The following is a 26,533-nucleotide window of genomic DNA, read 5'->3' on the forward strand; positions in this document are numbered from 1 at the left end:
GTATCGGCCTCACCTGCTTCCTGGGGACGGGAACATTGGAGAGCCATCAGCCTATCACTGGCCGCATGTTCTGCCTCGGCCGGTGATAGGTTGAGCGCACTGTCATGTAAGAAAACGGCTTCTTACATGACAGTGCGCTCAACCTATCAGCGGGCGAGGCGGAACATCACTGTGGCCAGTGATAGGCTGACGGCTCTCCGACGTTTCAGTCCCCAGGAAGCAGGTGAGGCCGATACCGGACCAATGGGAGGTGAGTTAAAGTTTATTTTGTTTATCTTTTGCAGCCCAGGCATAGGGATACAGCGTACAGTACAGAGTTCCAGAACCGGCGGCCCGCAACAAACAGGAGAACAAGGGAGGCAGCGCTGTTAAAAATAAATATTGGGGTGAAAATCACAGAAGAATAGTAAGAAAAAATTATAAACTTTACAGCGCCTGTAGCATTGTCAAATAAAAAACAATTCCTGGAATACCCCTTTAACCCATTAACCCCTCATCATTCCCTGTTCACCCACAGTATAACCCAGTGTATTGGGTTTAGTGTGGGTAAACAGATGACTGTTTTCCTTTAATAAAAAAATAAAAAATAAAATAAAATAACTATTTAAATGGATACTCCACCCACAGATGTCTGACCGCGATCTCCATGCAGCACCTGTGCCCTATGTTTAGAACGCTGGGTTTCCGCGGCCCGAGACGTGACGTCACACCACGCCAGCTGGTGATGTCACCCCCCCTCTATTCATGTCTATGGGAGGGGAGTGATGGGATCTCTTACCATTCCTCAATAGTATAATAACATACACATAAAATCGGGAGTCACACAGAACGTAATTCAGACTCACAGGGGGAGATTTATCAAAACCTGTGCAGAGGAAACGTTGACCAGTTGGCCATAGCAACCAATCAGATTGCTTCTTTCATTTTCCAGAGGCTTTTTAAAAAAGAAAGAAGTGATCTGATTGGTTGCTATGGGCAACTCAGCAACTTTTCCTCTGAACAGGTTTTGTCAAGCTCCACCATAATTTGTAAAATGAAGCAGCTCACTTACAACTAGTGAGTGGCAGCCATCTACTACTCACTTAAATCAGCACAATGCCCTCATGCAACCCTCCCAGTGAAACACGCTGTGTTTCCCGGGTATATAAGTTGGAAACAAAAAAGGCAAAAAAGGTAGGCAGCAGGCACAGCAGATTTCCTTAGAGACACTTACTTCATAGAGGAGTACTTCTACTCCCCTTTATTCTTGAATGGTAAAGGACTCTTTACTATATAAAATGCATGGGATTGCACAGCTTAAATATAGACAATTTATTATATATATTTAAAATATAGAATACATGATCTTACACATATTGGGGTAAAGCTCCCTGAAGGACAGTATCACTACTAGCTAGTTGGATCCAATAGTAATAGTATCCCAGGCATTTTATATGGTAAAGAGTCCTTTACCAAGCTTTGGTGATCAAAGAGTGCCGGAGAAGCGTCTTAGCGGGAGTGGAAATCTGCATAGAAGTTGATGTGAATCCAACCTGCATGACTTATTGCTGGCCATGATAGAGGATGGAAGGAACAATACTCCCCTCTGTGATGTAAGTATCTATAAAGAAAGTGAAGAGATGTCATGACGAAGCTACGGTGCCAGCTCTTCACTTTTTTTTTTGTGTAACAGTCTTTCACTCTTAACACCCTTAACACAAGGGTTTGGCCTTTCCTGGATGTCATGACAGTTTGCAACCTTATTTTATTTTGCCATGTATGCTGGTTTGGAGAATACATCGACACTGGCCAGGAGTAGAATGATTGGAGGCAGAAAAAGCAATCTATGGAAAGCAACAGCAGGTATGAAAATGTGTCTAGATTTCAGATTTGTCCAGGGACCTGCATCACATAGCAATCGGAAAAAGCCAAACAAGAGTCAAACAATAATATATGAACAGGCAAAGCCCAAACAGGGCATATGTTGTAACTAGGAATGCCGAGCACACATCGTAGGACAAGCCAGAAGTCAAATTGAGGGGGATAGAACAGATGTCCCTGGGCAAGCCAGGAGTCCATTGCAGGAATAAAGATTTCAGGAGGTCACTCAAAGGACAGAATATCAGACAAGCAGAACACCTTTAAAACACATACCTGGACACAACAGAATTGGTTACAAGTGAAGCCCTGTTGTGTCGGCAGCGTGTAAAGTAGAGTTACTACATAGACAGGTGACAAACAAGAGTAACCAGCTTATGTGTTGGTCCGTTGGGCACATAAACTATACATAAAGAGTTGGTTCAAACCCACTTCTTGTTGAGATCTCAACGAACCACTCACTAATGAAATGAATTATCATTTTTGTCGAAACTATAACACTAGAGATAACAAATCAAAAAAAGATTCCAATATTACAGCATTTGTTTTCCAGACTGCAGGCAGAAGGTTTAGCCTTTCCTTACAGATGACCTTATACTATATCCCCTACACAAGTTCTTACCTGATAGACATGAAAGGCGTGGGTAGATTTACCTCTCAGGAATACAGAGGGTATCCAAACATTTATAAGGGCACGGTGTGATCTGTAATAGAGACAAAGAGATCAAGCTTGCTGGCATTTACAGAAGAGAGTAAACCTGATATTTTTTCCACAGGAACATTAAAATATCAAATGATAATAACCTAAAAAAATATTATGCAAATATGAGGCAAGTGAGTATCAGGAGGGGTGTACGAAGCCTTTACAGCTACAGACAAGCCAGAAAATGACAAGGCCTTCCTGTGTCACTTTATGTGAGTAGAGTATAATGAGAGGCCTCTTCTAATGTGAAGTGTTCCTTTCTCAGCCAAACTGAGTTTTTACACCAAAAAACAACTTCATGTTTGATAATCAAGTGGAAAATAAATGCAGCACAATTTGATGGTAAAGGGCTGGCGACCCTTCCCATTTCCTGCACTAGTAAAAACACTCAAGCACGTGCAAGTACCAGGTGGAAGAAAATAAAGTTCTCAGTTGACAATTATTACATCAAATATTTCCCATAAGGCTTTTCATTCAGGGCTCATAAATACCGTACTGTCCAGACTCCGTGTGATCTGAAACTTGTCCTTCACTAATTTTATGACCTGATGTTGCTTAGATGCGTTTGTGACAAGAGCTTTGATGAAGGGTGGCTAATAATCTTTAATCCTTGGCCTTCTGGCTCTGAGAGTCTGGGAAGGTTGTGGAGGACCTTCTACTATTGATGAGGGCTTGTAATAAACTACATGCACCCTTGTGCACTCTTTATGTGGCAAGCCACACTTTTCTATGCAGTTAGGAGACAGAGTACATACTTGGCCTAAAAATCTGTGCTATGACTTAATAATAAAGATGGGTACCGTATATACTAGAGTATAGGCCGACCCGAATATAAGCCGAGGCCACTAATTTCACCCCAAAAACCCAGTAAAAGTTATTGACTCGACTATAGGCCTAGGGTGGGAAATACATCATCCCCCCCATGTCACCATCCAGACCCCCGTCATCATCCCCCCCCCCCCCCCTTCATCATCACTGCCTGTCAATCCCTTCATGGGTGGTCTTCAACCTGCAGATCTCCAGATGTTGCAAAACCACAACTCCCGGGCATGCTGGGAGTTGTAGTTTTGCAACATCTGGAGGTCCGCAGGTTGAAGACCACTATTGGGTTCAAAATCTTCATTTTTTTTGATTTTTCACCTATAAATTGGGTGTGTCTTATACGCCGGTGCGTCCTATAGGGCGAAAAATACGGTGATCAATTTTAAAGGAAACACTAGTCCAGGGGTGTCTGGATTCCACAGTAGTTGGTAAATAGTTACACAGTCACTCTCCAGCTCTCCATTAAAATGGGACACATGGAAATAATCCAGAACATCCCAATAACATGTCATGTTATAATATGGTGTAGGGACATCTGACATCAATGGGATTTTTATTCAGTGTTGGAAATCAGATATGACAATATCTGTAGAAAGCTGGACTGGCACTGTGCTAACTAAAAGGAAAGGAAAGAGCAGCTTAGCAGCAGTTATGCCCTGCAATGTGTCATTTTATTAAAAGGATTTGAGTATTTTAATTCGTATGTACAATATATCACGTCTTTGTGTTTACAAGTTCACGTTCTTGTTGTGGATCAACATCACTTTCATGTGTTTCTTCCACATATACAATAGCAGGTATGTTGTACGCTTCATTTCTGAGCTAGTTCTCGAAAAAATTACAATTGTGCAGGCTTGTGGTGGCTTCACAGAAGAAAAGTCTTAAACTTACATTTCAAAGTCTGACAAACTCTGGTCTTCAGAAGTTTGACTCAAATCTCCGGGGACCTAGGATGACAAAGCTGAATACATTATAATGTGCCCGACATAATATTTCTTTGAAGTCAGTTGTCTAGAAAAAAAATCTGTTTCTATGAATATTAGAGGAATAATGAAAATCCCTATCAAATATTAGCTCCTTAAAAATCTACAATATGGCCTACTAGGACATATGGACCACACAGGCAGGGGTTGTCAGTTCAGAATGGAGAGATGCTGTAAAGCTCTTTTGTATTTCTGAAGCAGAAAAATTGTAATCGGCTTGACAGAGGGAGTGCTACATAAAAAAAGGAAGAAAAAGTGGTTAACTCATTTAAAGGGGTTGTTTAGTTTTATTTTTAAAAGTGGCCAGGATGGGCTAAACGGATTAAAAAAATAGGTATTCACTAGCAATGATCCCCTACTGCTGCTGTTCTGATTGTACCAAGTCCCAGCTACTCAACACTTCCTACACTCCTCTCAACCAAATAAAGCGGCTGCTCAGTCTAACACTAGCTGAGTGGATTACGGCTGTGAGTAAGCACTACTCTTCTGTCAAGAGAAGACCATAAAATGGTGAACATAGGGGACTCAGAACAGCAGCAGTGAGAGATCATGGCAGATGAGTATACCTTTTAGCTTCAAAACTGCATCTAAAAAACTTTACAAAATAAAATCAAAAAACACTAAACATGTATGAGCACCATTAAAAAAAATAAATAAAAAAAAATAAAAAAAAAATCGACAGTCAACCCCTTTAACCCCTCAAGGACACAGCCCATTTTGGCCTCAAGGACACAGCTAATTTTATTTTTGCCATGCATTTTCGTTTTTTTCCTACTCTTATATTTTCATCCACAGACTAGTATGAGGGATAGTTTTTTGCGCAATCAGTTGTCTTTTGTAACGAAAACACTCAGTTTACCATAAAAATGTATAGCAAAATAAAAAATATACTATTTGTGTTGGGAAATTGAACAGAAAACTGCAATTTAGCAAATTTTGGAAGGTTTTGTTTTCACGCTTTACAATTTAAAGTACAAATGACGTTTGCTTTATTCTGTGGGTCAGTACGATTAAAATGATACCAATGATTACATACTTTTCTATTATTGTACTGCTTTAAAAAAATCTCAAACTTTTTAACCAAATTAGTGCGTTTAAAATCCCTCTATTTTGACGACCTATAACTTTTTCATTTTTCCGTATAAGCGGCGCTATGATGGCTCATTTTTTGCACTGTGATCTGTACTTTTTTTTTATACCCCATTTGCCTATATGAAACTTGATTAATTTTTTATAAAATTTTTGGGGATTATATGACAAAAAAGTAGCAATTTTAGAAATTATTTTTTCATGTTTACGCCGTTCACCTTACGGGATCAATAACATTATACTTTGATAGTACGGACATTTACGCACACGGCAATACCAAATATGTTTATACAAATTTTTTTTTTTTAACACTTTCTGGGGTGAAATGGGAAAAAGTGACAATTTACATTTCTATTTGGGGAGGGGATTTTTCTAACTTTTTTTTTTTTTAACACTTTAATAACCCCCAGTGGGGACTATTTATAGCAATCACTTGATTGCTAATACTGTTCAGCACTATGCATAGGGAATAGCACTGATCAGTGTTATCGGCGATCTTCTGCTCTGGTCTGCTCGATCTCAGACCAGAGCAGAACACCTGTGGAGATGGACGGAGGCAGGTGAGGGGACCTCCATCCGCCATTACGGATGATCGGATCCCTGAGGCAGCGCTGCGAGCGATCCCATGATCCATTTTAGTGACGCACTGATCTGTACTGATCACGGCATCTGACGGGTTAATGGCGCACATCAGCGCGATCGCTGATGTGCGCCATTACCGGCGGGTCCCTGGCTGCTGATACTGGGACCTGCCGCGCATGACACGAGCACCACTCCGGTGCTCGCGGTCATGTACAGGACGTAAATGTACGTTCTGGTGCATTAAGTACCAGGTCACCAGGACGTACATTTACGTCTTATGTCATCAAGGGCATAAATGTGCGCCACCAGAAACAGCTGCTTTAGGTTAGAGTTAAATGGGAAAGGGTGATTTTATTTACTTGGAACCCAGCTGGTGCAACTTTGATAAGGCTACTATGAGAACCAATAAGGTTTTTTCATCAACATCAGCATGGCCATAACATCCTCATTAACTTTGTGATAATGGTACTGGATGGGTTTCAAGTAAAAGAAATGAGAAACAGTCTGTTGTCTGTTACCCTCCCCTGCACGTACCTCCGCTGACCCGCTGTATCTTGCTTGGCTTGAAGTGCTGTATATTGTTGTATCCCTGGACACCAATAAAGATTCCAGCTAACGACCAGCTGATATATTAGACATGAACAGATTTTGGGTGCTTAAACCCTGTGTACAAGCTTCAGAGATTAATAGCCGCCACCCTGCTGTGCACCGCAGGTGCTGCTATACTAATAGAGGTGGCTCTAAGGCACTCTTATTCTAAGACGACACTGTATGCACTAAGACACAATGAGGATGCAGTTAAAAAGTATTGCTGTCAAACCGCGACATGTTTTGCCACTAGCGTAGCTTTATCAAGGAGAATGACTGAAGCATGTCGGGGTTTGACAGTAATACTTTTTAACTGCAACCTCATTGCGTCTTAGTGCAAACAGTGTCGTCTTAGAGTAAGAGTGGCCTTAGAGCCACCTCTATTATTCTAGTCGCACCTGTGGTGTACAGCAGGGTGGCAGCTATTAATAGCTGAAGCCTGTACACAGAGTTTAAGCACCCAAAATCTGTACATGTCTAATATATATATGAGCTGTGGACTGGCTAACAATTACTGGAGTGTTACTGAACATCAGGGCATATCATTTGGGTTGTCTATAACACTCATATTTGCGATCTGGTGATCAACAGTAAAAATGGAGGGTGATTTAGCACCCCTTGTTATATAAAAGTCAGCCTTGATTTAGACTATAGACAAAGGGAGACAGCGCTCCTAGTGCGATACCCTTAAATTATAAGGTAAAGCTAAAGCAATATTGCTCACTGATGCTGGTTGTACTGTGACCAAGTACAACCATGGTGTAGGCATAAAACCCTGGACGGGCGAGACTCAGCAGCCGCTCCTGGCAACACAAAGTGAAGCAAAGCCAGATCCCTCCAAAGACAGCACAGGATAGAGCTGGCGCACAAGGCTTCAAAGGTAAAAACCGATTTATTTTACCCGGCATGCAACTCGTTTCGCTGGATAACCAGCTTCATCAGTCATGCCTGATGAAGCTAGTTATCCAGCGAAACGCGTTGCATGCCGGGTAAAATAAATCAGTTTTTACCTTTGAAGCCTTGTGCGCCAGCTCTATCCTGTGCTGTCTTTGGAGGGATCTGTCTTTGCTTGATTTAGACTAGTCACCTACATAAATAAATCCATTCAGCCACTCCAGATATTATCATTAAGTAGGTGTACCTGCACACCACTCACTTGACTGTTAAACTTAAAGGGGTACTCCCCTGGAAAACTTTTTTTTTTTTTTAAATCACCTAATGCCAGAAAGTTAAAGAGATTTGTAAATTACTTCTATTAAAAAATCGTAATCTTTCCAGTACTTTTTAGGGTCTGTATACTACAGAGGAAATGGTTTTCTTTTTGGAACACAGTGCTCTCCGCTGACATCATGACCACAGTGCTCTCTGCTGACATCTCTGTCCATTTTAGAAACTGTCCAGAGCAGCATATGTTTGCTATGGGGATTTTCTACTACTCTGGACAGTTCTTAAAATGGACAGAGATGTCAGCAGAGAGCACTGTGGTCATGATGTCAGCAGAGAGCTCTGTGTTCCAAAAAGAAAACCATTTCCTCTGTAGTATTCAGCAGCTAATAAGTACTGGAAATATAAAGATTTTTTAACAAAAGTAATTTACAAATCTGTTTAACTTTCTGGCACCAGTTGATTTAAAAAAAAAAATCCACTGGAGTACCCCTTTAAGGTGCTTGAATCTGTGTTTGCCTTGTTAAGCATTATGGAATCAAGTACCCTGATGTCAATGGGGATGTGCTAAGTGTGTGTTTTCTCAACTTTTATATTTATCATTTAGTGAAAGTTATGTTTTATTACTAGCACATGTGATAAAGAGGCTTGTTCTAACCCGCTCCGGTTATATTATTGTGACGTATAATTACCTCTACACCTGCTTATAGGCCTGTCGTAGTTGGTTATTTCAAGTAAAACTGTGATTGACATGGGCTATATAGTTAATAAATAGCATGTAAAATGTAATATCTTTGCTATATACTTTCATTAGGTTACTGTGCAATTATAGTTAAAGAGGGTGCCTCTTAAAGAAAACCTAAAAGATGATAAAACCTGCACTAAACAGTCAACAGTAAGTGGACTACCATCCTAATAAAATTTTTGGTTTTTTAGCTATACCCTTTCCATAAGGACCTAAAATCAAACACACAGCTATGAAATTTCCATAGACAAAGATAAATAGAAATATGAGTCAAATTGAAGGGCTCTGTGACACTGGCACGGACAAAAGACCCCTGCCACACGTCAAGTCATGAAGTGTCTCATGAAACGATTAGTTTATCAGAACCCAAGCTTACAAAATAGGAACACCAGGTGATTTAATCTCCCAAAGCACAGTTCTTATACTGATGACACTTGCAGAGACAGCCTTGAATTCTGCAGTGCGGAGAAACGTCCCATTTAAGCGTCACACACTACTGCGCACTGTTCCCACTATGCGAGTTTCTTGATCTAACATAGGAATTGTTGAAGACTATCTCCATTGTAAGTTTATGGAGCCAATCTCCTGCAAAAGGTGAATAAAGCAGCAATCCATGAGTGAAGCACTCAGCTGCATACTTCTCCTGGCTCTAGCTTCCATTCGGTGGGGATCTCAGTACTGAGACCCATATGATCAAAACTTCTTTTCAATAAGGTTTTTATTGGCATTTTAACAATACAGGAACGATAGCAAAGGGAACAAAAACATCAAAACTTCTAATATGTCTGTGTGACATATCACAGGTTTTTGTGACAGTAACGCTTTAAAGGAAGACAGTGCAAAAGAAAAACACAAATGATAAATTATTTCCCATAATGTCTACTTGTAAATTTGGCATAGAAAGGATATTGGTATGGTGCTGCTCATCCTAGTGTAGGCCAGGTCTCTTTACAGTGAATGGTGATGTCAATGCTCCAGCATGTACAGCCATTTTAGACAGTGGCATGCTTCCAACTAAAGTGATCCCTCAACTTACAATGGCCTCAACATACAATAGTTTCAACATACAATGATCTTTTCTGGACCATCGTAACTTGAAACCAAACTCAACATACAATGCTACGGGCAGTCCAGATCTGTGAAACGTGTCACAACTGGAGGAATTGACCAATCAGAATGGGCATTCACTGGTAAATCACCTCTATTACTGAAGTGCATGCACTGACTGGCTGTCTGGTAGCGCTCCCTACAGTACAGGGAGGAACTATAAGTTCTGTACTACTCCTTACCTGTACCAGGGTTAACTGCTCCTTTTGTACACCAACTAAGGGTGGCTCCATTTGGGACACTGGGTGTACTGTATAGGACCCTGAAAAAGCTCCTGTCCTCTACATAAACCATTGTTTCCCAACCAGGATGCAAAACTACAACTCCCAGCATGCCCGGACAGCCAACGGCTGTCCGGGCATGCTGGGAGTTGTAGTTTTGCAACAGCTGGAGGAACCCTGGTTGGGAAACACTGACATAGACAGTGATTACAGCTCCCAGCAGATCTTTATTACTTTTATATGTACGATCTTGCTTTATCTATATTATTTATCTACTTATTTTTCTTTAATTCTCACTTTTTCCTATTTTTGGATGACATTTTGGTGGCTTCAGAACCAATTACCAGGTTACCATAGAGTTCTGGTCTCAACATACAATGGTTTCAACATACAATGGTCGTCCGGGAACCAATTAATATTGTAACTTGAGGGAGCACTGTATTGGGGCAGACCCTTTCTTATTTCACCAGAACTGTGCACAAAGTGTGCACCCTAAACGTATGGTGTGACCAGTCTGCTGTAAGTGAGCGCAAGTAGCCTGCAGAGAGTCCTGACTTCCAACTCACTGATCAGCTTTGAGATGGCATGGAATTGCCACTGCACCTTCTCAACCAATAACAGAAAAGTGGAGACAGTTATAGTTGTGAGATGTGATGTTTGGGTATCCACATACTTTTTTCCAAAAAGTTTATAAAACTTACAAATAAGAAATGTTACATAAGACAATAGGAGGAAAACACTCATGGCTTTCAACACGTTTCAAGAAATCTCTAAACTTTATGTATTCTAAAGGCCATTTTTTTTTTTTTTACAATTCCATCTTTACCTCAAGCAGGCATTGCTGCTGTTCTCTTTCTTCATTTTCCCTACTGTGAAACGACTATATTTAAAAACGTAAAACCGCGATGTGTTTGTCTCTGAGACACAGTAAAAACTGCAGTCAACCCATGAGGATGATGGATAATGCTCTTACTAAAGTAAGTAAGCAATAACTGTGCTCTGCTGGGAAAACGATGTCAGAAATTTCCAAATAACTATCACATGCTGCCAATCTACATGGATTTATTTGTAATCTAGAGAGAACACATTCAACTTTTAGGACTTAATTTGCTGAATATTTAAATGCTGCATTATACATTAGTTAAAAGAAAGCGGGGTTTGAGCAAAAAAAGACTCAAGATTGAAAATGCAAAGCATGGCTCAGAAATCTCATTTAGCTTGGTACACTATTCACATTAAAGGGGTATTCTAGGCCAAAACTTTTATTTATATATCAACTGGTTCCGGAAAGTTAAACAGATTTGTAAATTACTTCTATTAAAAAATCTTAATCCTTCCAATAGTTATTAGCTTCTGAAGTTGAGTTATTTTCTGTCTAACTGCTCTCTGATGAGTCACGTCCCAGGAGCTGTGCAGTTCCTATGGGGATATTCTCCCATCATGCAGAGCTCCCGGGACGTGACATCATCATTGAGCAGTTAGACAGAAAACTTCAGAAGCTAATAACTATTGGAAGGATTAAGATTTTTTAATAGAAGTAATTTACAAATCTGTTTAACTTTCCGGAGCCAGTTGATATATATAAAAAAAAGGTTTTACCTGGAATACCCCTTTAAGAAAGACCACATTCATATTTAGCGGCTGTCTTGTCAGGTATTATACAACCTATTTAGAAGTACTGTATAATACATATGTTAAACAAGTTTTTCGTTTTTTTTTAAATACAGCTCACTCCTAAATGGTCACTGTAGTTTCAGACAACTTCCCTCCATGTGATAGCCTATGTAATCTATAACAAATTTGCAAATCACTTTGTTTGCCAAAAATGACTTTTTACCTCCAAAAAAAGGCATCTAAAACTTTGGCCACTAGGTGCCTCACTTCTTTCAAATCTGCTGTCCGCTGTTTATTCTTAGGCTCAAGCCACCTCTACTAAAATAGAGAACAGGACAAAACACAGGAGGTGGGGGCACAGCTTAGATGCTGCTATGCATAGGAAAAAGAGAAAGCCTGTGTTGTGTATCTGCAATCTGTGAGATTGTATCAGACTTCCAGAGGATTCTCATTGTCCCTAAAAGGTAAATCAAGGCTACGCTCATTGTCGTACTTATTGTAGGCCCCTAAAATGAATCATTGTGTTTAAGAGAATAATAGCATGAAGTGTCTGCCATGTTGTATGAATTCTCAGAAGGCCCGAAGTAAAGGAGACCTAAACAGAGTTCATTGAAAGATCACAGACCTTTGAATGTTTGTAAATGTGTTATCTGTATAAAACAAGTCAGACAATGGTTGGCTGTCAAGCGGGTGGCTGTACAGTAACATTTTAAACTGCACACCACAACAGAGCCTAATATTGGTATACTGCAGCACCATTCATTCCTTATATGCACAGACAAGGGGCTCCTTGCTGACATATTAAGCACTTTTTGTCCGAGCTGTTGGGATTGGGCACCGTAAATTTAATTACCTCATCCTTATCTTTCCTGACATACTGATCACACTAATGCTGTTCATTTAAACCCTTAAAGGGGTACTCCGCCCCTAGACACCTTATCCCCTATCCAAAGGATAGGGGATAAGATGTCAGATCGCCACAGTCAAGCTGCTGGGGAGCCCCGGGATCCCCGCTGCGGCACCCCGCTATCATTACTGCACAGAGCGAGTTCGCTCTGTGCATAATGACGGGCGATACAGGGGACGGAGCCGCGTGACGTCATGGCTCCGCCCCTCGTGACATCACGGCCCGTCCCCTTATTGCAAGTCTATGGCAGGGGGCGTGATGACCGCCACGCCCCCTCCCATAGACTTGTATAGAAAGGGGTGGACCATGACGTCACGAGGGGCGGAGCCATGATGTAACGATGCTCCGGCCCCTGTATTGCGCGTCATTACGTACAGAGCGAACTCGCTCTGTGCTGTAATGATAGCGCAGTGCCGCAGCGGGGATCCTGGGGCTCCCCAGCAGTGGGACCGCGGCGTACTGACATCTTATCCCCTTATCCTTTGAATAGGGGATAAGATGTCTAGGGGCGGAGTACCCCTTTAAATGTTGTGATTAATAGCAATCTGGGGAATTTTTCTTTTTTAACTAATACCAATAAAAGTTATATTTTAGGGGGTTATATTACGAGGGGAGTTATTGACTCCGGGCTTCGGCCCAAGGGTTTGTTGGATAAAATTATCTGGGATTGCACACAATAGCTTTCATGTTTACTAAGCTAGTGATACCGGGGGACTGTAAACAAAAGACATGTACATATCATTTTTATAATAACTGCATTATTATTTTATTATATTGCAAAAGTTACTTCTACCACTACTTCAAAGAACTTGTATCTGGGAAAATAGCCGGGCCCAGATACGGTGAATTGCATTGTTTGTATATTTTTGGCAATTTATAACGGTCATAATATTTTTTGTATTTGTTGACCATATTTAATAAATGATGAATGAGTTCTTAACCCCGACATCATATCAGCAGCATCAGTTAACTGCTTAGTGTGCTGCTGTGTCATTTATTTCTGCTAACATATTACCTTACCTTGCCAAGCATGTCATCTGCAGTACTGTAAATTATCCCCAGTATAGAGCCAGCCTGATTAGTTCAGTGCACTTTTACCAGCACTATGCCATGGCATAGCAGAGAGAAGTGCTGTGCTTGGCTGGGCAACTATGGCGAAGGGCAAACCTGTGTGTGTATTTGGTGGGTGCAAATTTGCCAGGCTCTGGTTCCAACCCCTGAAATAAACTATGAACAATAGCTGTGTACCAAGGAGGGGACACTTAGGTGCTCAGTAACAGCAGTGAGATCCCCTTTTAACCACTATGAATGGTTAATCAAACAAAACCACTTCTAAGATGGCCATACATATTAGAACAAATGTTTGGCTAATGGCCATCTTTCTAGACCCCTTATGCACATATATACTTTATTCAGTTAAGCGTACCTGTGTTTTTAAGAAAGAGAGGGAGGCTAGTCGCTGTCATACACCTTTAGCAACAGCTTATCCCTCCTGACAACAGAGGGATTGGGCACCTTAAATTTAATTACCTGACCCTTATCTTTCCTGACATACTGATCACACTAATGCTGTTCATTTAAACCCTTAAATGTTGTGATTAATAGCAATCATGACATCTAACAGGTTGAATGACAGTTACCGAAGCATCGGGACAACCTGCAACACGATCCCCTGTGCCAATCTGTTTCCATGGCGGCAGGAGGTCTTCTAAGGCTTTTATACCTATGATGGTAGATCTTTTAGTACAGCCTGATTAAGTGTCAATTCAAGTGATCATTCAAGTGATGACTGCTTATAAAAGTCCCCTATGAGAACTTAAAACACTGAAAAAAAATAACTGAATCCTAAAAAAATCCCTTCACTAATAACCTTTTTTATGTAAAAACGTCATTTATTTTTACATAAAAAAATACAATAAAAACATTTGGTATTGCTATGTGCGATTCCACAGTAAAAAAAAAACAAGAAAAAAAACACCAAAAGCCTGAAATGCTGATGTTTGGTTACAACACATATCAGAAAATATGAAAAGTGATCCAACTCTACCCAAATGGTACCAGTAAAAACTAGAGATAATGGCACAAACGATGAGCCCTCACTTAGCTGAATAGACAGAAAAATAAAATATTTATAGAAGTTAGAATAGCGCAATTTTATTCATTATTTCAAAACATACCTGTAATATTACAGAAAATATATGTTTCTATTTGTTACTCACTATATTTTATAACAAGTGACTCCAAGTGATTCTGTGGTTAGGTTTATCTATATTCAGGAGGTCACATTTCTCGGTGCCCTATAGTGTCTAGTAAGGGTAGTGGAGTGTCAGTATTTCCTGACCTTTCTACTTCTGACTATCCTTTTCTAGTGTGTTTTGTTTTCTGGTAATTGTTACTCACTAGTAGATTCTTTATATGTCTCATGTAGATGTTTTACATGTCTTTTATATGTGTCTAGCTTCTGCTGCGCAGTGCTGGGATAAAGATTAATGTTTTGCCAAGATGTAATTCTGATTCTGACAGTGTCAATTTAATATTTATACTTTAAATGTAGTAAAATACTAATCATATTATATAACTATAGAGGAATATGCCAAGCAGCTCAATCATACCACCTTCACAGGTAGCATTCAGTAAACATCAGCTTTAGATCCAGTTACAGAGTCTCAGAAACTGATTGGGATTTAATGCCAAGCCATAATTCTCCCCAGAAGGGAAGAGGACCCATCCGCAGCTGTTTCTGGGTGATGACCCTTGTCAGTACAGAGCAAGGTGTTCTGGATTTGGTGGTGAGAGGCCTAGCGACTAGGCAAAAGTGGGTGCTTGATTGAGCTGCTTTGCATATTCCTTTTTCCAGAATGCTCAGGGGAGTACTAATGGCCTTTGAATCTCCACAAACCAGAAATGGTGTCTCTCTGCAAGCAGTGTACTTACCTCATTTGCCTAGGTGATGATGAGGAAGAGGAGTAAAGACCCCTCTCCTTCCCCATGTCCCCCTCAAGAGTTTGCCCAGTAGTTTGACCCTGTGATCTGCCCCCTCCCTACCCCCATAGTCTCCCACGCCCCAATTCTATCCCCCCCCCCCCATTTTTTCTTTCAGGGTTGAGCTGAGTGTTAGAGTAGCATGCTGTGCAATGTATAGCTTAGGGAAACTTTGCTGTGTATTGTACTGTCATGCTTTATGTGACTGTAATACATTGTATGACTTGTAATGACTGAACGATCAATAAAAAAAAAACACACCATGAAACAGTGAAACAGCTGTCTGCAGATGGGTCATTTTCCCTTTTGAGGAGAATTCTGGCTTGGAATTAAATTTCAATCAGTTTCAAAGACTCTGTAACTGGAGCTAAAGCTGATATTTAGGTAATGCTAGCTGTGAAGTTGGTGTGATTGAGCTACTATGCATATTCCTTTTGCCAGAATGCCCAGTGGAGTGCTAATGGCCTTTGAATCTCCACAAACCAGAAATGGTGTCTCTCTGCAAGGAATATGCAATCACTGTAATTATACTGACCCAAAGAATAAAAATAGTTTTGCTGTAAAGTTCACAAATTTACTGTGTAAATTCGAACTCTGTCCCCACCACCACCACCACTACAAAAAATAGAAAATTGTGCTTTGTTTTGCTCTCAATTTCACAAATATTTATTTATTTTGTTTACTAGTAAATTTTTAACCCCTTGTGGACAAAGCCTATTTTGACCTTAAATGGGTATTCCGCCCCTAGACATCTTATCCCCTATTCAAACCCCCGCAATCTCTCCTGCAGCACCCTGTGTCATTTGCTGCACGGAGCGAATGATGACGGGCAATACAAGAGCTTGAGTATCGTGACGTCACACCCCGCCCCTTGTGACATCACCACACCATCTCCCATAGACTTGCATTGAGGGGATGGGGCGTGAGGTCACGAGGCGGCGGGGTTGTGATGTCACCATACTACGGCCCCTGTATCGCCTGTCATCAAGCACAGAGCGAACTTTTCTAATTGCAGCAGATGACACAGGGTGCTGCAGGAGAGATTGTGGGGGTTCCTAGCGGTGGGACTCCCGCGATCAGACATCTTATCCCCTATCCCTTGGATAGGGGATAAGATGTCTAGGGGTAGAGTAGCCGTTCAAGGCCGAGGCCAATTCACGTTTTTGCACTTTCATTTTTTCCTCCTCCCTTTCCACCTACAGACCCATATAAGGGCTTGTTTTTTGCTTCACTAATTGTACTTTGTACTGACGCCACTTATTTTATAACACAATCTGTGGCAAAACAAATAAAAATGTAATTGTGGGAAAAAATTTCTGCAAAAATGACACCTTTTCTTTATTCTGTAGGTCCATACGGTTACAAGGATACCCAATTTATGTAGTTTTAAATTTTTTTTATTTTACTACTTAAAAAAAAAAAAAAACATAACTACATGCCCCAAAATTAGTATGTTTAAAATTGTCATCTTCTGACCCCTATAACTTTTTTATTTTTCCACATATGGGGCTATAGGAGGGCTAATTTTTTGCGCCGTGGTCTGTAGTTTTTACCGGTACCATTTTTCTTTTGATGGGACTTTTTGATTGCTTTTTATTCATATTTTATGGTATATGAAGTGACCAAAAATGCACAATTTTGAACTTTGGATATTTCTTTTTTTATTTTAAAAAATGGGAACAAGGGGGGGGGGGGGATTTGAACTTTTATTAGGAAGGGGTTAATAAACTTTTTTAAACTTTTTCTAACACTTTTTTTTTTAGCCTGCCATAGGTGTTGTCAGTGCTCTGCTGCTTCAGGCGTGGGGCAGCAGATCGCAGATCGGATAGCGAGGAGGCAGATGAGGACCCTCCTGCTGTCCAGTTAGCTGATCGGGACATTGCGGTTTTACCGTGATGGGCCCGATCAGCTCTGCTGAGCTGCCGGGACATTTTACTTTAATTTTTAGACGCCGCTATCAACTTTGATTGCGGTGTCTAAAGGGTTAATGCTGGGCATCAGCCTGATAGGCAGTGCCCGGCAATAACCCTGGGTCCTGGCTGCTGATAGCTTCAAACCCTGGTAACGGGACTCAGGGCGTACAGGTACACCCTCCGTCCTTAAGTACCGTGACACGAGGGCGTACTCATAAGCCCTCCGTCCCCAACAGGTTAAGTCAAATAAAAGGCGACAATTTAAAGTGCCATTAGTCGCACAAAAAACAATCCCTCACACAAGGCTCTAAGGAGAGGAGGAAAAAACACCTTACTGGTTAGTATGAAGCTCTAACAGAAATTGTGCTGTTTTTCAAGCTTTATAAAAATATATTTGGTCATTATTGCTCCTCATCCAATAAATTTTCAACTGCAGGTGTAAAAAGGCATAACTATAAGGAATGCTTACCGGTCCTCTGAGTTCAATAAGTTCTTGTCTCATTTGTGATACGAGCGCCTCTTTTGCGATGAGAGTGCGATGTAGCCTTTCATTGAATTCAATCAACTCTCCGTGCATTTCAGCGACCTAGAAAGAAGGGAATACCATGTTAGACCAATAAATCTGCAAACAGATCAGAATATTCACTACAATAATGATTCTAGAAATTGAAGTAAGAATATTACACAGGAAAGAGCTACAATTTTGTGCAAACAAAGAATCATGATATATATGGAGAGACAGACCAATTTCTGCCAGCATATAGACTACATTGTGATTGTGGGAAATATATTTGCTTGTTTCAATGAGATTTTTAAGTGACAACCATTTTTCAAAATGAACATCAGTTCCAAAAGTGGAGATAAATAACAGGAAGCAACATTGTGACCCTTAAAACATACTTGTATTTATATTAAAGAGCGCTGCTCTGGCAGATTTCAGCTCAAATCATTTTTAATGAATTTAAGTGAAAAAAGCTCTATATTTTTTTGGTTAAGATTGGTTTCGGCCACTACAACTCAGGAGTGCAGAAAACTATAACAGATACTAATAAAACAAAACTAATGTTCTTACTGATTGTAATTTGTAAGTTAATTTTTTTGTACAATATTATGAGGACAGCCATCTTGCCTGACCTGTTTTTAGCAGCATTTAGAGATTTGCTTTACAGCATAGACATAGCATGGACATAGGTGATACTAGATTGAAGTTGTCTCATTCTTATTAATGGGGAAGGTGTCTGGGCATGCTTGGTGACCTTCGCAAATGGCCTTTGCTCATTCTTGATGGAGAGGGAGGCTGAACTGTGAGCAACACCTATTGTATGTACTGCTGTTATTATACAATGGTGTCACCTTTCACAGTACTCCTAACTGAGATGATAATGATGATGATAGTCTCCTGAGGAGACTGCTGGGAAACTATTTGAACAGAACAGGAAATGTTTAGCTTCGGCTAAGGCCTAGTGGCCAGAATGAAAAATGCAAGATTTCTGGATCATATTAAAATATAAATATTAAAATGGAAAATTAGACATAAAATCATAAATTCTTAAAGCGTACCCGTCAGATCCAACAAAAAACCTATTTTTTTAATATATCACTCAGTACCTAATCCTGAGCATGTACATTAAATTTTTATGTCTATCACCTTTATTAATTTTTTTAGTACACTTTTAATTTAGCTCACTAGTCTGAATTCCTCTCAAAAGGAGGGGGCGTGGCCTCACTGTGCAGGTCTCCGCCCCCTCCCTCAGTATGCTGTCTGCTCACATCTCCAGTAGCATTAGCAAAACTACAACTTCCAGCTTGTCCTCACTGACAGTAGCGGGACACAAGCTGACAGTGGGAGGATTTTCCTCCAGCTGTGAGCCCTGCACTCACAGCTGTCAATCAAGGAAGTGTGTCCATGACATAGGTGATGATGCATGGACAAAGCAGGACTAGTATGTATCCAAGCAGGCAGGGGGGCAGTTGTTTGACTGCCTTTATCAGTATGAAATACCGAAAATTTTCTAATGAAAGCAATTGCAAAACCTATTGGTTATACATGCTTTACAACATATCAAAAGTTTTTTTTTATCTGACAGTGCCCATTTAAAGAATCTGTTTAACACACACACAAAAAAAAAAACTTACTTATACAAGTCATTCTGTGATAACACATTCCCTTTAAATTAGCAGTATTATTAAAATCTTCATCCCCCCAAACAGTAACACATACAGTATTTATCCGTTACTAACCACAAATTTTACTCATGCAGATACATAAAAAAAGAAACAAAGTAAAATGCCAAATATCTAATATAATTCAACATAACACAAAGTATGCTATCCTCAACAGACACTAACTGTTCTTTCCCCCAATTTATGCCATACTTTTCCACACATCTTTAACTAGCTAAGGGAGTGATGCACACTTGGGGGCAGTAGGTCTATGACAGTGATGGCAAAACTTTTTGAGCCCGAGTGCCCAAACCGTAATGCATGCCAACTTTTTTTCCCCTCAAAGTGCCAGCACAGCAATTACATCAGAATACTGAGGTTTAAGTTTAGAAAAAACCAACTCCTACTGTTGCCATAACTAATTAACATATTTTGTTTTAAAAGAAGAACACAACAACAGAGTTCACTGATCCAATCTTGTTTTTTTTTTAAATTTAATTGATACTTTATAGTTCCCCCACATTAGATTGGCACCACAGTTCCCCCACATTAGGCTGGCAGTATAAGTCCCCCCACATTAGGTTGTAGTTCCCCCACCTTAGGTTGGCAGAATAGTTCCCCCACATTAGGTTGTAGTTCCCCCACATTAGGTTGGCAGTATAGTTCCCCACATTAGGTGCAGTATAGTTCCCCCACATTAGGTGCAGTATAGTTCCCCCACATTAGGTGTAGTATAGGTCCCCTACATTAGGTCCAGTATAGCTCCCCCACATCAGGTGCAGTATAGTTCCCCACATTAGGTGCAGTATAGTTCCCCACATTAGGTGCAGTATAGCTCCCCCACATTAGGTGCAGTATAGCTCCCCCACATTAGGTTGTCAGTATAGCTCCCCCACATTAGGTGCAGTATAGTTCTCCCACATTAGGTGCAGTATAGTTCCCCCACATTAGGTGCAGTATAGTTCCCCCACATTAGGTGCAGTATAGCTCCCCACATTAGGTAGGTGCAGTATAGTTCCCCCACATTAGGTAGGTGCAGTATAGTTCCCCCACATTAGGTGCAGTATAGTCCCCCACATTAGGTGCAATAGAGCTCCCCCACAGAGATACAGCCTTCAGCCATATACAGTGTATGGCTGGAGGCTGTATGCTTGTGTACTGCCCCACTTCAGTTCTCCTTCCACCGCGGAGCAGTGGTCGGAGCACTGAAGAAGACATACATACAGGTAACTTACCATGCATGTGGGCATCCTTCTCCTCGCTGCTCTGCTCTGCTTTTGCTATGGGCATACGCACGGGACGTCGGTGACGTTCCTGCATGCCCTACCTCCCGGGACACAGGGATGTCCCGAATGGGCTGATGGCGAACTATGGCCGCGTGCCCACAGAGGGGGCTCGGCATGCCATCTGTGGCACGCGTGCCATAGGTTCGCCATCACTGGTCTATGACATGTAATATCTGTAATACTTGCTTTACAATAGAGGGAGAACTAGATGAGACTATACAGAGTTGATTTTAATTGGATGAACTAACTACATTTCGATAAAGGCTTACAAAATAGAAAGCACCAAAGTAACAGGTTTTTGTGGTATCCAAAAGCCACTTTCCTTTCCAATAAAAGGCGATAATCTAGTAAAAAATGACTAATAAGTGATAAATAACGCCCAAAAACATAACATGGATACAACCCCAAATTTACATACAGTTGTAGTTTGGACAGTAGGAACTGATAACAGTTGTAAATACGGTACTTATATAACTGTGCCATGGGAATTACTGGTGTTTGTGAATATTTCCAAATGTTACATCATAAATCAAAGGAAATGTATTCCTTTTCAAGCAAATTACTTTTAAATACAACTTACAGCAAAGAAAAACCCGCAGGGTAGTGATATAACAGTGTATGAAAGTAATAAACGTTAAATGCTCTATAGAAAAAATATTGACCTTTCTTGGGATTTAATTACAGAGAGGAGAGTAAATTTGGACCAAAAGATGGATCTTTATCGACTAGTACAGATTCTAGGCCGGCAGCCCAATAGCTCTAATGAGATGTAAATGTTGGTCAACAATAGGAACAAAATGTGTTTATGTTATGGGGGATGCATAAAGCCAGGTCACCATTGTTCCCAGTGCTCTGTTGTCTTCTAGCAAAAAGGAACAATAAATAGAAACTGCACAAAACAAAAAAATCTATATAATAACAGCCTGAATCTGTCTTTTTAACAATGAAAGTAGAGCGCCTAGTGTAATGGTCAATCGAAATGTCCATTATTTATATATAGAAAAAATGTTATAGCATCATGCAGAAGCATATTTTAAAGGGGTTATCCACCATAAGGTGATTTTAGTATGTACCTGCCAGACAGTAATAGGCATGCTTAATTGAAATAAATGGCTATGTTGTGAGATTTCCATAACGCTGTGGCTATCTTTTTGTGTACTGGCAATTTTCTGTTGGCGTTCGTTCCCTCAAACTACAAGTCCCATGATTTCTGGTTTGTAAGTGTGAAGTCACCTTTTCCCCTCCCTCAAATCAGCCATCCCACCCATTGAAACACAGCTGTGATCTTTTCCATGCAATAGACCAGCGTTTTCTGACCAGGGTGCCTTCAGCTATTGCAAAACGACCATTCTTGCAGAATGATCTCCCTCCCACCCACCTGACTAGTAACGATCTCCCCCTGAACACCTGACTAGTAATGTAAAAGTCATTTTGTATGCTATTAAAAATAAACATTGGGGCAAAAACCACAGAAGAATTGCAAGATGACCATGAAACACAGGTACAGACACTATATTATGAACTACACTAACTTTACAGCCCCTGTAGCATAGTAAAAAAAAAAAAAAAATCCCGGAATACCCCTTTAAAGCTTTTTGGACCCAATGCAAAATCTGTAACAAGTGCCCTTTAAAAATCTATTATCCGCTTGTAAATCAGAGGGCCTTTGGGGCCATTCAGGGTACCAATGTCTGGGTGTGACAACTATATTTGTTTTCCTTACATGCAAATCACTGGTATCATTTAGGGCTCATTTAAACTATGGAATCTCCAACTGGAGATATTCAGGGTGGAGATTCCATCTGTAGCGGCCGCTGACAGAAGAAGCCGGCAGTAGGACCGCTCAGAAATGCATATCAGAGTGCATTCAGATGAAAGAATTCACTTTTTGTGGAGTCTGGGGTCCAGAATTTCACGTGTGAATGGTGCAGAACAATCCCATAAAAAAAATGGGAGGCTGCTGCATCAAAATTTCCAAGTGGAATTTAGCTTGGAAAATATGTAGAGTCAATGTGCTCTTAGAGGTCAGATGTTACAGTAGCTCTGGACCTTTTCAAATGATGTCAATTTCATGTAATTTGTAAGAACTGCGACATGTCGCAGACATCGTGCGCCAGTCTGCGACAGGATGCAACATTTTTTCCCGACAGACCCGATGTGGATTCTCCCAAACCCGAAAAAGGGGCGTAACCCAACATTTCTGAGCTTTCCCACATATTTATAAAGGTTTCCAACCCGAATTTGTTGAATTGTTGTGGATTTTTTCCCGACAACTCAGAGGAGTTGAGTTGGAAACCAAAACCAACAAGACCCACGTGCGACAAACAGGATGCGACATAATAATAAATACCAGGGGAAAAAAGCAGTCGGGTAAGAAAGCAAGATAGACTTTTCTAAGTAAATGAGGGCCAATGTCTTGCTTACGTAAAATAATGTGGATAGCTTGGACTTAAGCTTATATTTCTTTTCCAAAATGGTCAGATCTATAATTTATTCCAACCTGCATCCCTACAAAATAATATGCACACTTCCTTTACAGGGCTGCACAGCTGAAGGACCGGTCTGCTAGATATAGTAGCAGGCATAATAAGTGTGCTTCCAATGTTTAAATGTGCACTGTCAGATACAAAAACTTTTGATATTTTGTAAAGCATGCAAAACCAATAGGTTTTGCAATTGCTTTCATTAGAACATTTTCAGTATTTCATGTTTGTATGTCAAACAACTGCCCCCCTGCCTGCTTGGACACATACTAGTCCTGCTGTGTCCATGAGTCATCACCTATGTCATGGACACACTTCCTTGATTGACAGCTGTGAGTGCAGGGCTCACAGCTGGAGGAAAAATCCTCCCACTGTCAGCTTGTGTCCTGCTACTGTCAGTGAGGACAAGCTGGGAGTTGTAGTTTTGGTAATGCTAGGGGATATGTGAGCAGACAGCATACTGAGGGAGGGGGCGGAGACCTGCACAGTGAGGCCACACCCCTTCCCTTTGAGAGGAATTCAGACTAGTGAGCTAAATTAAAAGTGTAATAAAAAAAAAAAATAAAGGTTCTAGACACATAAAAATTAGATGTACCTGGTCAGGATTAGATACTGAGTGATATATTAAAAAAAAGTTTTTTTGTTAGATCTGACGGGTACACTTTAAGCATGTCCTGCTCTAATTTTAAAGGAAATCTGTCAGTAGTATCCCCCGCACTAAACCTGTCACACAGGCTTGTAGTGTGGGTAATGCTGATTAAAACAGTCACGTTGTCCAGATTCGCCCAGCCGTTCCGCCGGGCATAGGCGGAGCTCCGATCTGAGCTTGGGGCACGCTGACGTCATCTTCGCCGGGTGGCTGCTCATCAATATTTATAACTCCCCTCCTTGCTCCTTTGCCCGTGTTAGTGTATGGCACATGCACCACTTACTGTGTACTCCTGGAAGCGGCGTTCCCCTCGGCTTCAGTGCCGCAGCCATCTTTGATGAGAAGCCAGGGGGAACGCCGCTTCCGGGAGTACACAGTAACGGGTGCATGCACCATACACAAACACGGGCGAATGAGCAGGGAGGGGGGTTATGAATATTAACGAGCCGGGAGGAGCGGCCGCCCGGTGAAGATGACGTTAGCATGCCCCAAGTTCGGATTGGAGCTCTGCCCATGCCCCAATGCCCTCAGCATAAATAGAAAATGTGATTTGCGGTGGAACAGCTAGGCGAATCTGGACAATGTGAGTACTGTGTTAATCAGCATCACCCACACTACAAGCCTGTGTGACAGGTTTAGTGTGGGTAATACTACTGACAGATTTCCTTTAAAACCGATTCCCTTAAATGTTTTTCTAAAAGCAAAGGGACAATAGAGGTGAAAACCTCTGCAACCATCTAGTCGATCATGTAGAGATATTAATCATTAATTTCTGACTTCACTCACTCTACATAATTTTTTATTCACTGTTATTGGGGGTCTGTGTGTTTATTTTCTATAATATCTTTCTCACACTAGTGTAAGGGCTTGTTAACATTACTGCTGGGATCTGCCCCATTTAGGTTCCATTAAGAGCCAACTCCACTTAACTCTTTAAACAAGTTGATTAACAGGGCTCCCTTTAAGTAGAGATAAGCAGTATAGTGAAACTAGCCTAAATTTAACATGCCTTCCTGTGCCTTATTTAAATATAGTAAAAGGCTGACAGGTGGTTAACCCACACTTGACCCAATACCCTGGGTTACAGCACGGGTGAACAGCATTAAAATGAGTGTTCATTTACGATAATTGGTCCTGTAGTTGCAAAGCTCTGGCCCTTTGTTTCCCTATTCCTAAACATAGAATGTGTCATCAGATAAGAACCATTTGGCCCATCTAGTCTGCCCAATAATCTGAATCCTATCAATAGTCCCTGGCCCTATCTTATATGAAGGATAGCCTTATGCTTATCCCATGCATGTTTAAACTCCTTCACTGTATTTGCAGCGACCACTTCTGAAGGAAGGCTATTCCATGCATCCACTCCTCTCTCAGTAAGCGCTGCTGTGCACAATGGAGGCAGGAAGCCAGCTCGCCATGCTTCCATGTCTTCTCAATATGCAGCGTTATGCCTGCCCCTGAAAAAAATATTTTAATTTCTTCACTCTAATATCACTAGGACATGAGCGTGAAGAAATTAGAATTCTCCTAGCTCTATCTACTGATTGCTTAGGGCAGGGTCTCCCAACCAGGGTGCCTACTGCTGTTGCAAAACTACAAGTGCTAGAATGCCCGGACAGCCTTTGACTGTCTAGGCATGCTGGGCATTGTAGGTCTTCAGCATCCTTCAGCTAGAGGTACTCTGGTTGGGAGGTCAGGGTCTGAACACTCAGACTGATCAAAACAGTGCCTATTTAAACTGAAAAAAAATAAAAATAACCAACGTCAATTGGTAAACATAGGAATTGCCATCTTGTACTTTTTATAGTTGACTTTGGACTATGATGAAGAGGGATTTGTGTGTGATTTGTGCATTTTAGTGTCAAACAAATCAACTTTATTATGGCACAAATATAGCGTACAAAGGATAAAGAACGGGACCCGAACAGTAAGACAATGATATCAAGGTACACAAAAAATAGTAAACAACCAACCAAAACAGGCATACAGTAAGGAGGGGAAACAGGGCAAATCTTACAGGGCAATCAACCCAAACAAAGGGATAAGTATATATACACAGACAGTACAAGGAAAAACTATAGGAAATTTTGGGGTAATAGGAGGAGGACGTCCAGGGGGACCAAACCCTATAAAAAAAAGGCAACCCTATCTTCTCTAATGGTATTAGGTTTTTCAGACAACATAATCTGATTGACCCAAGCAACCACCACGTCCAAAGACAAGGAAGGCTGCTTTCATTAGGCAGCAATGTGAATTCTGGCCGCTAAAAGTATAAATTGGGCCAAACAAAACAATGTGTTCAGAATTTTAGAAGGTCGAACACTTAGGAGACAGAATTTAGGGTGAAAGGGGGAAGAAAAACTGGTAACCTGTCGAATGAGAGCCACCACTGCCTCCCAAAAAGTGTGAGCTGCCCAACAGCCCCACCAAGTATGATACATAGAACCCAGTTGGTTACAACCCCCGAAAACACAAGGGCAAGGACGTAGGGAATATAGCGTGTAACCAGGAAGGGACATAATAAACCCTATGAAAACAACAAAGTTTTCGTCAAAGACACTTGCCAGCTGTCTTTACTGAGGGTTTCACAACATGCATGCCATTGTTTAAAGGACAAAGTAGAATGTAAGTCCTCCTCCCAAACCTGCATAAAGGGCAGTTTCTGATCAGCTGGA

General features: G+C 40.9%; 1 protein-coding gene across 9 annotated transcripts in view; it reads right to left on the bottom strand.

Moving 5' to 3' along the window:
- Positions 1 to 26,533, bottom strand: part of SNX29 (sorting nexin 29) — an 819,108-nt gene that overhangs the window by 325,168 nt on the left and 467,407 nt on the right. For all 9 annotated transcript variants that reach the window (XR_008847045.1, XM_056534825.1, XM_056534821.1 and 6 more), the window contains 3 exons: positions 17,747 to 17,863; positions 4,274 to 4,329; positions 2,480 to 2,561 (listed from right to left, as the gene is read on the bottom strand). Coding sequence is in view for 8 of the 9 variants with exons in the window: in XM_056534825.1 (XP_056390800.1) it covers positions 2,480 to 2,561; positions 4,274 to 4,329; positions 17,747 to 17,863 (255 nt within the window). In the remaining variant the exon portion in view is untranslated. The remainder of the gene's footprint in view (positions 1 to 2,479; positions 2,562 to 4,273; positions 4,330 to 17,746; positions 17,864 to 26,533) is intronic.

This window comes from Hyla sarda, chromosome 8 (genome assembly GCF_029499605.1).
Source record: "Hyla sarda isolate aHylSar1 chromosome 8, aHylSar1.hap1, whole genome shotgun sequence".
Classification (NCBI taxonomy): domain Eukaryota; kingdom Metazoa; phylum Chordata; class Amphibia; order Anura; family Hylidae; genus Hyla; species Hyla sarda.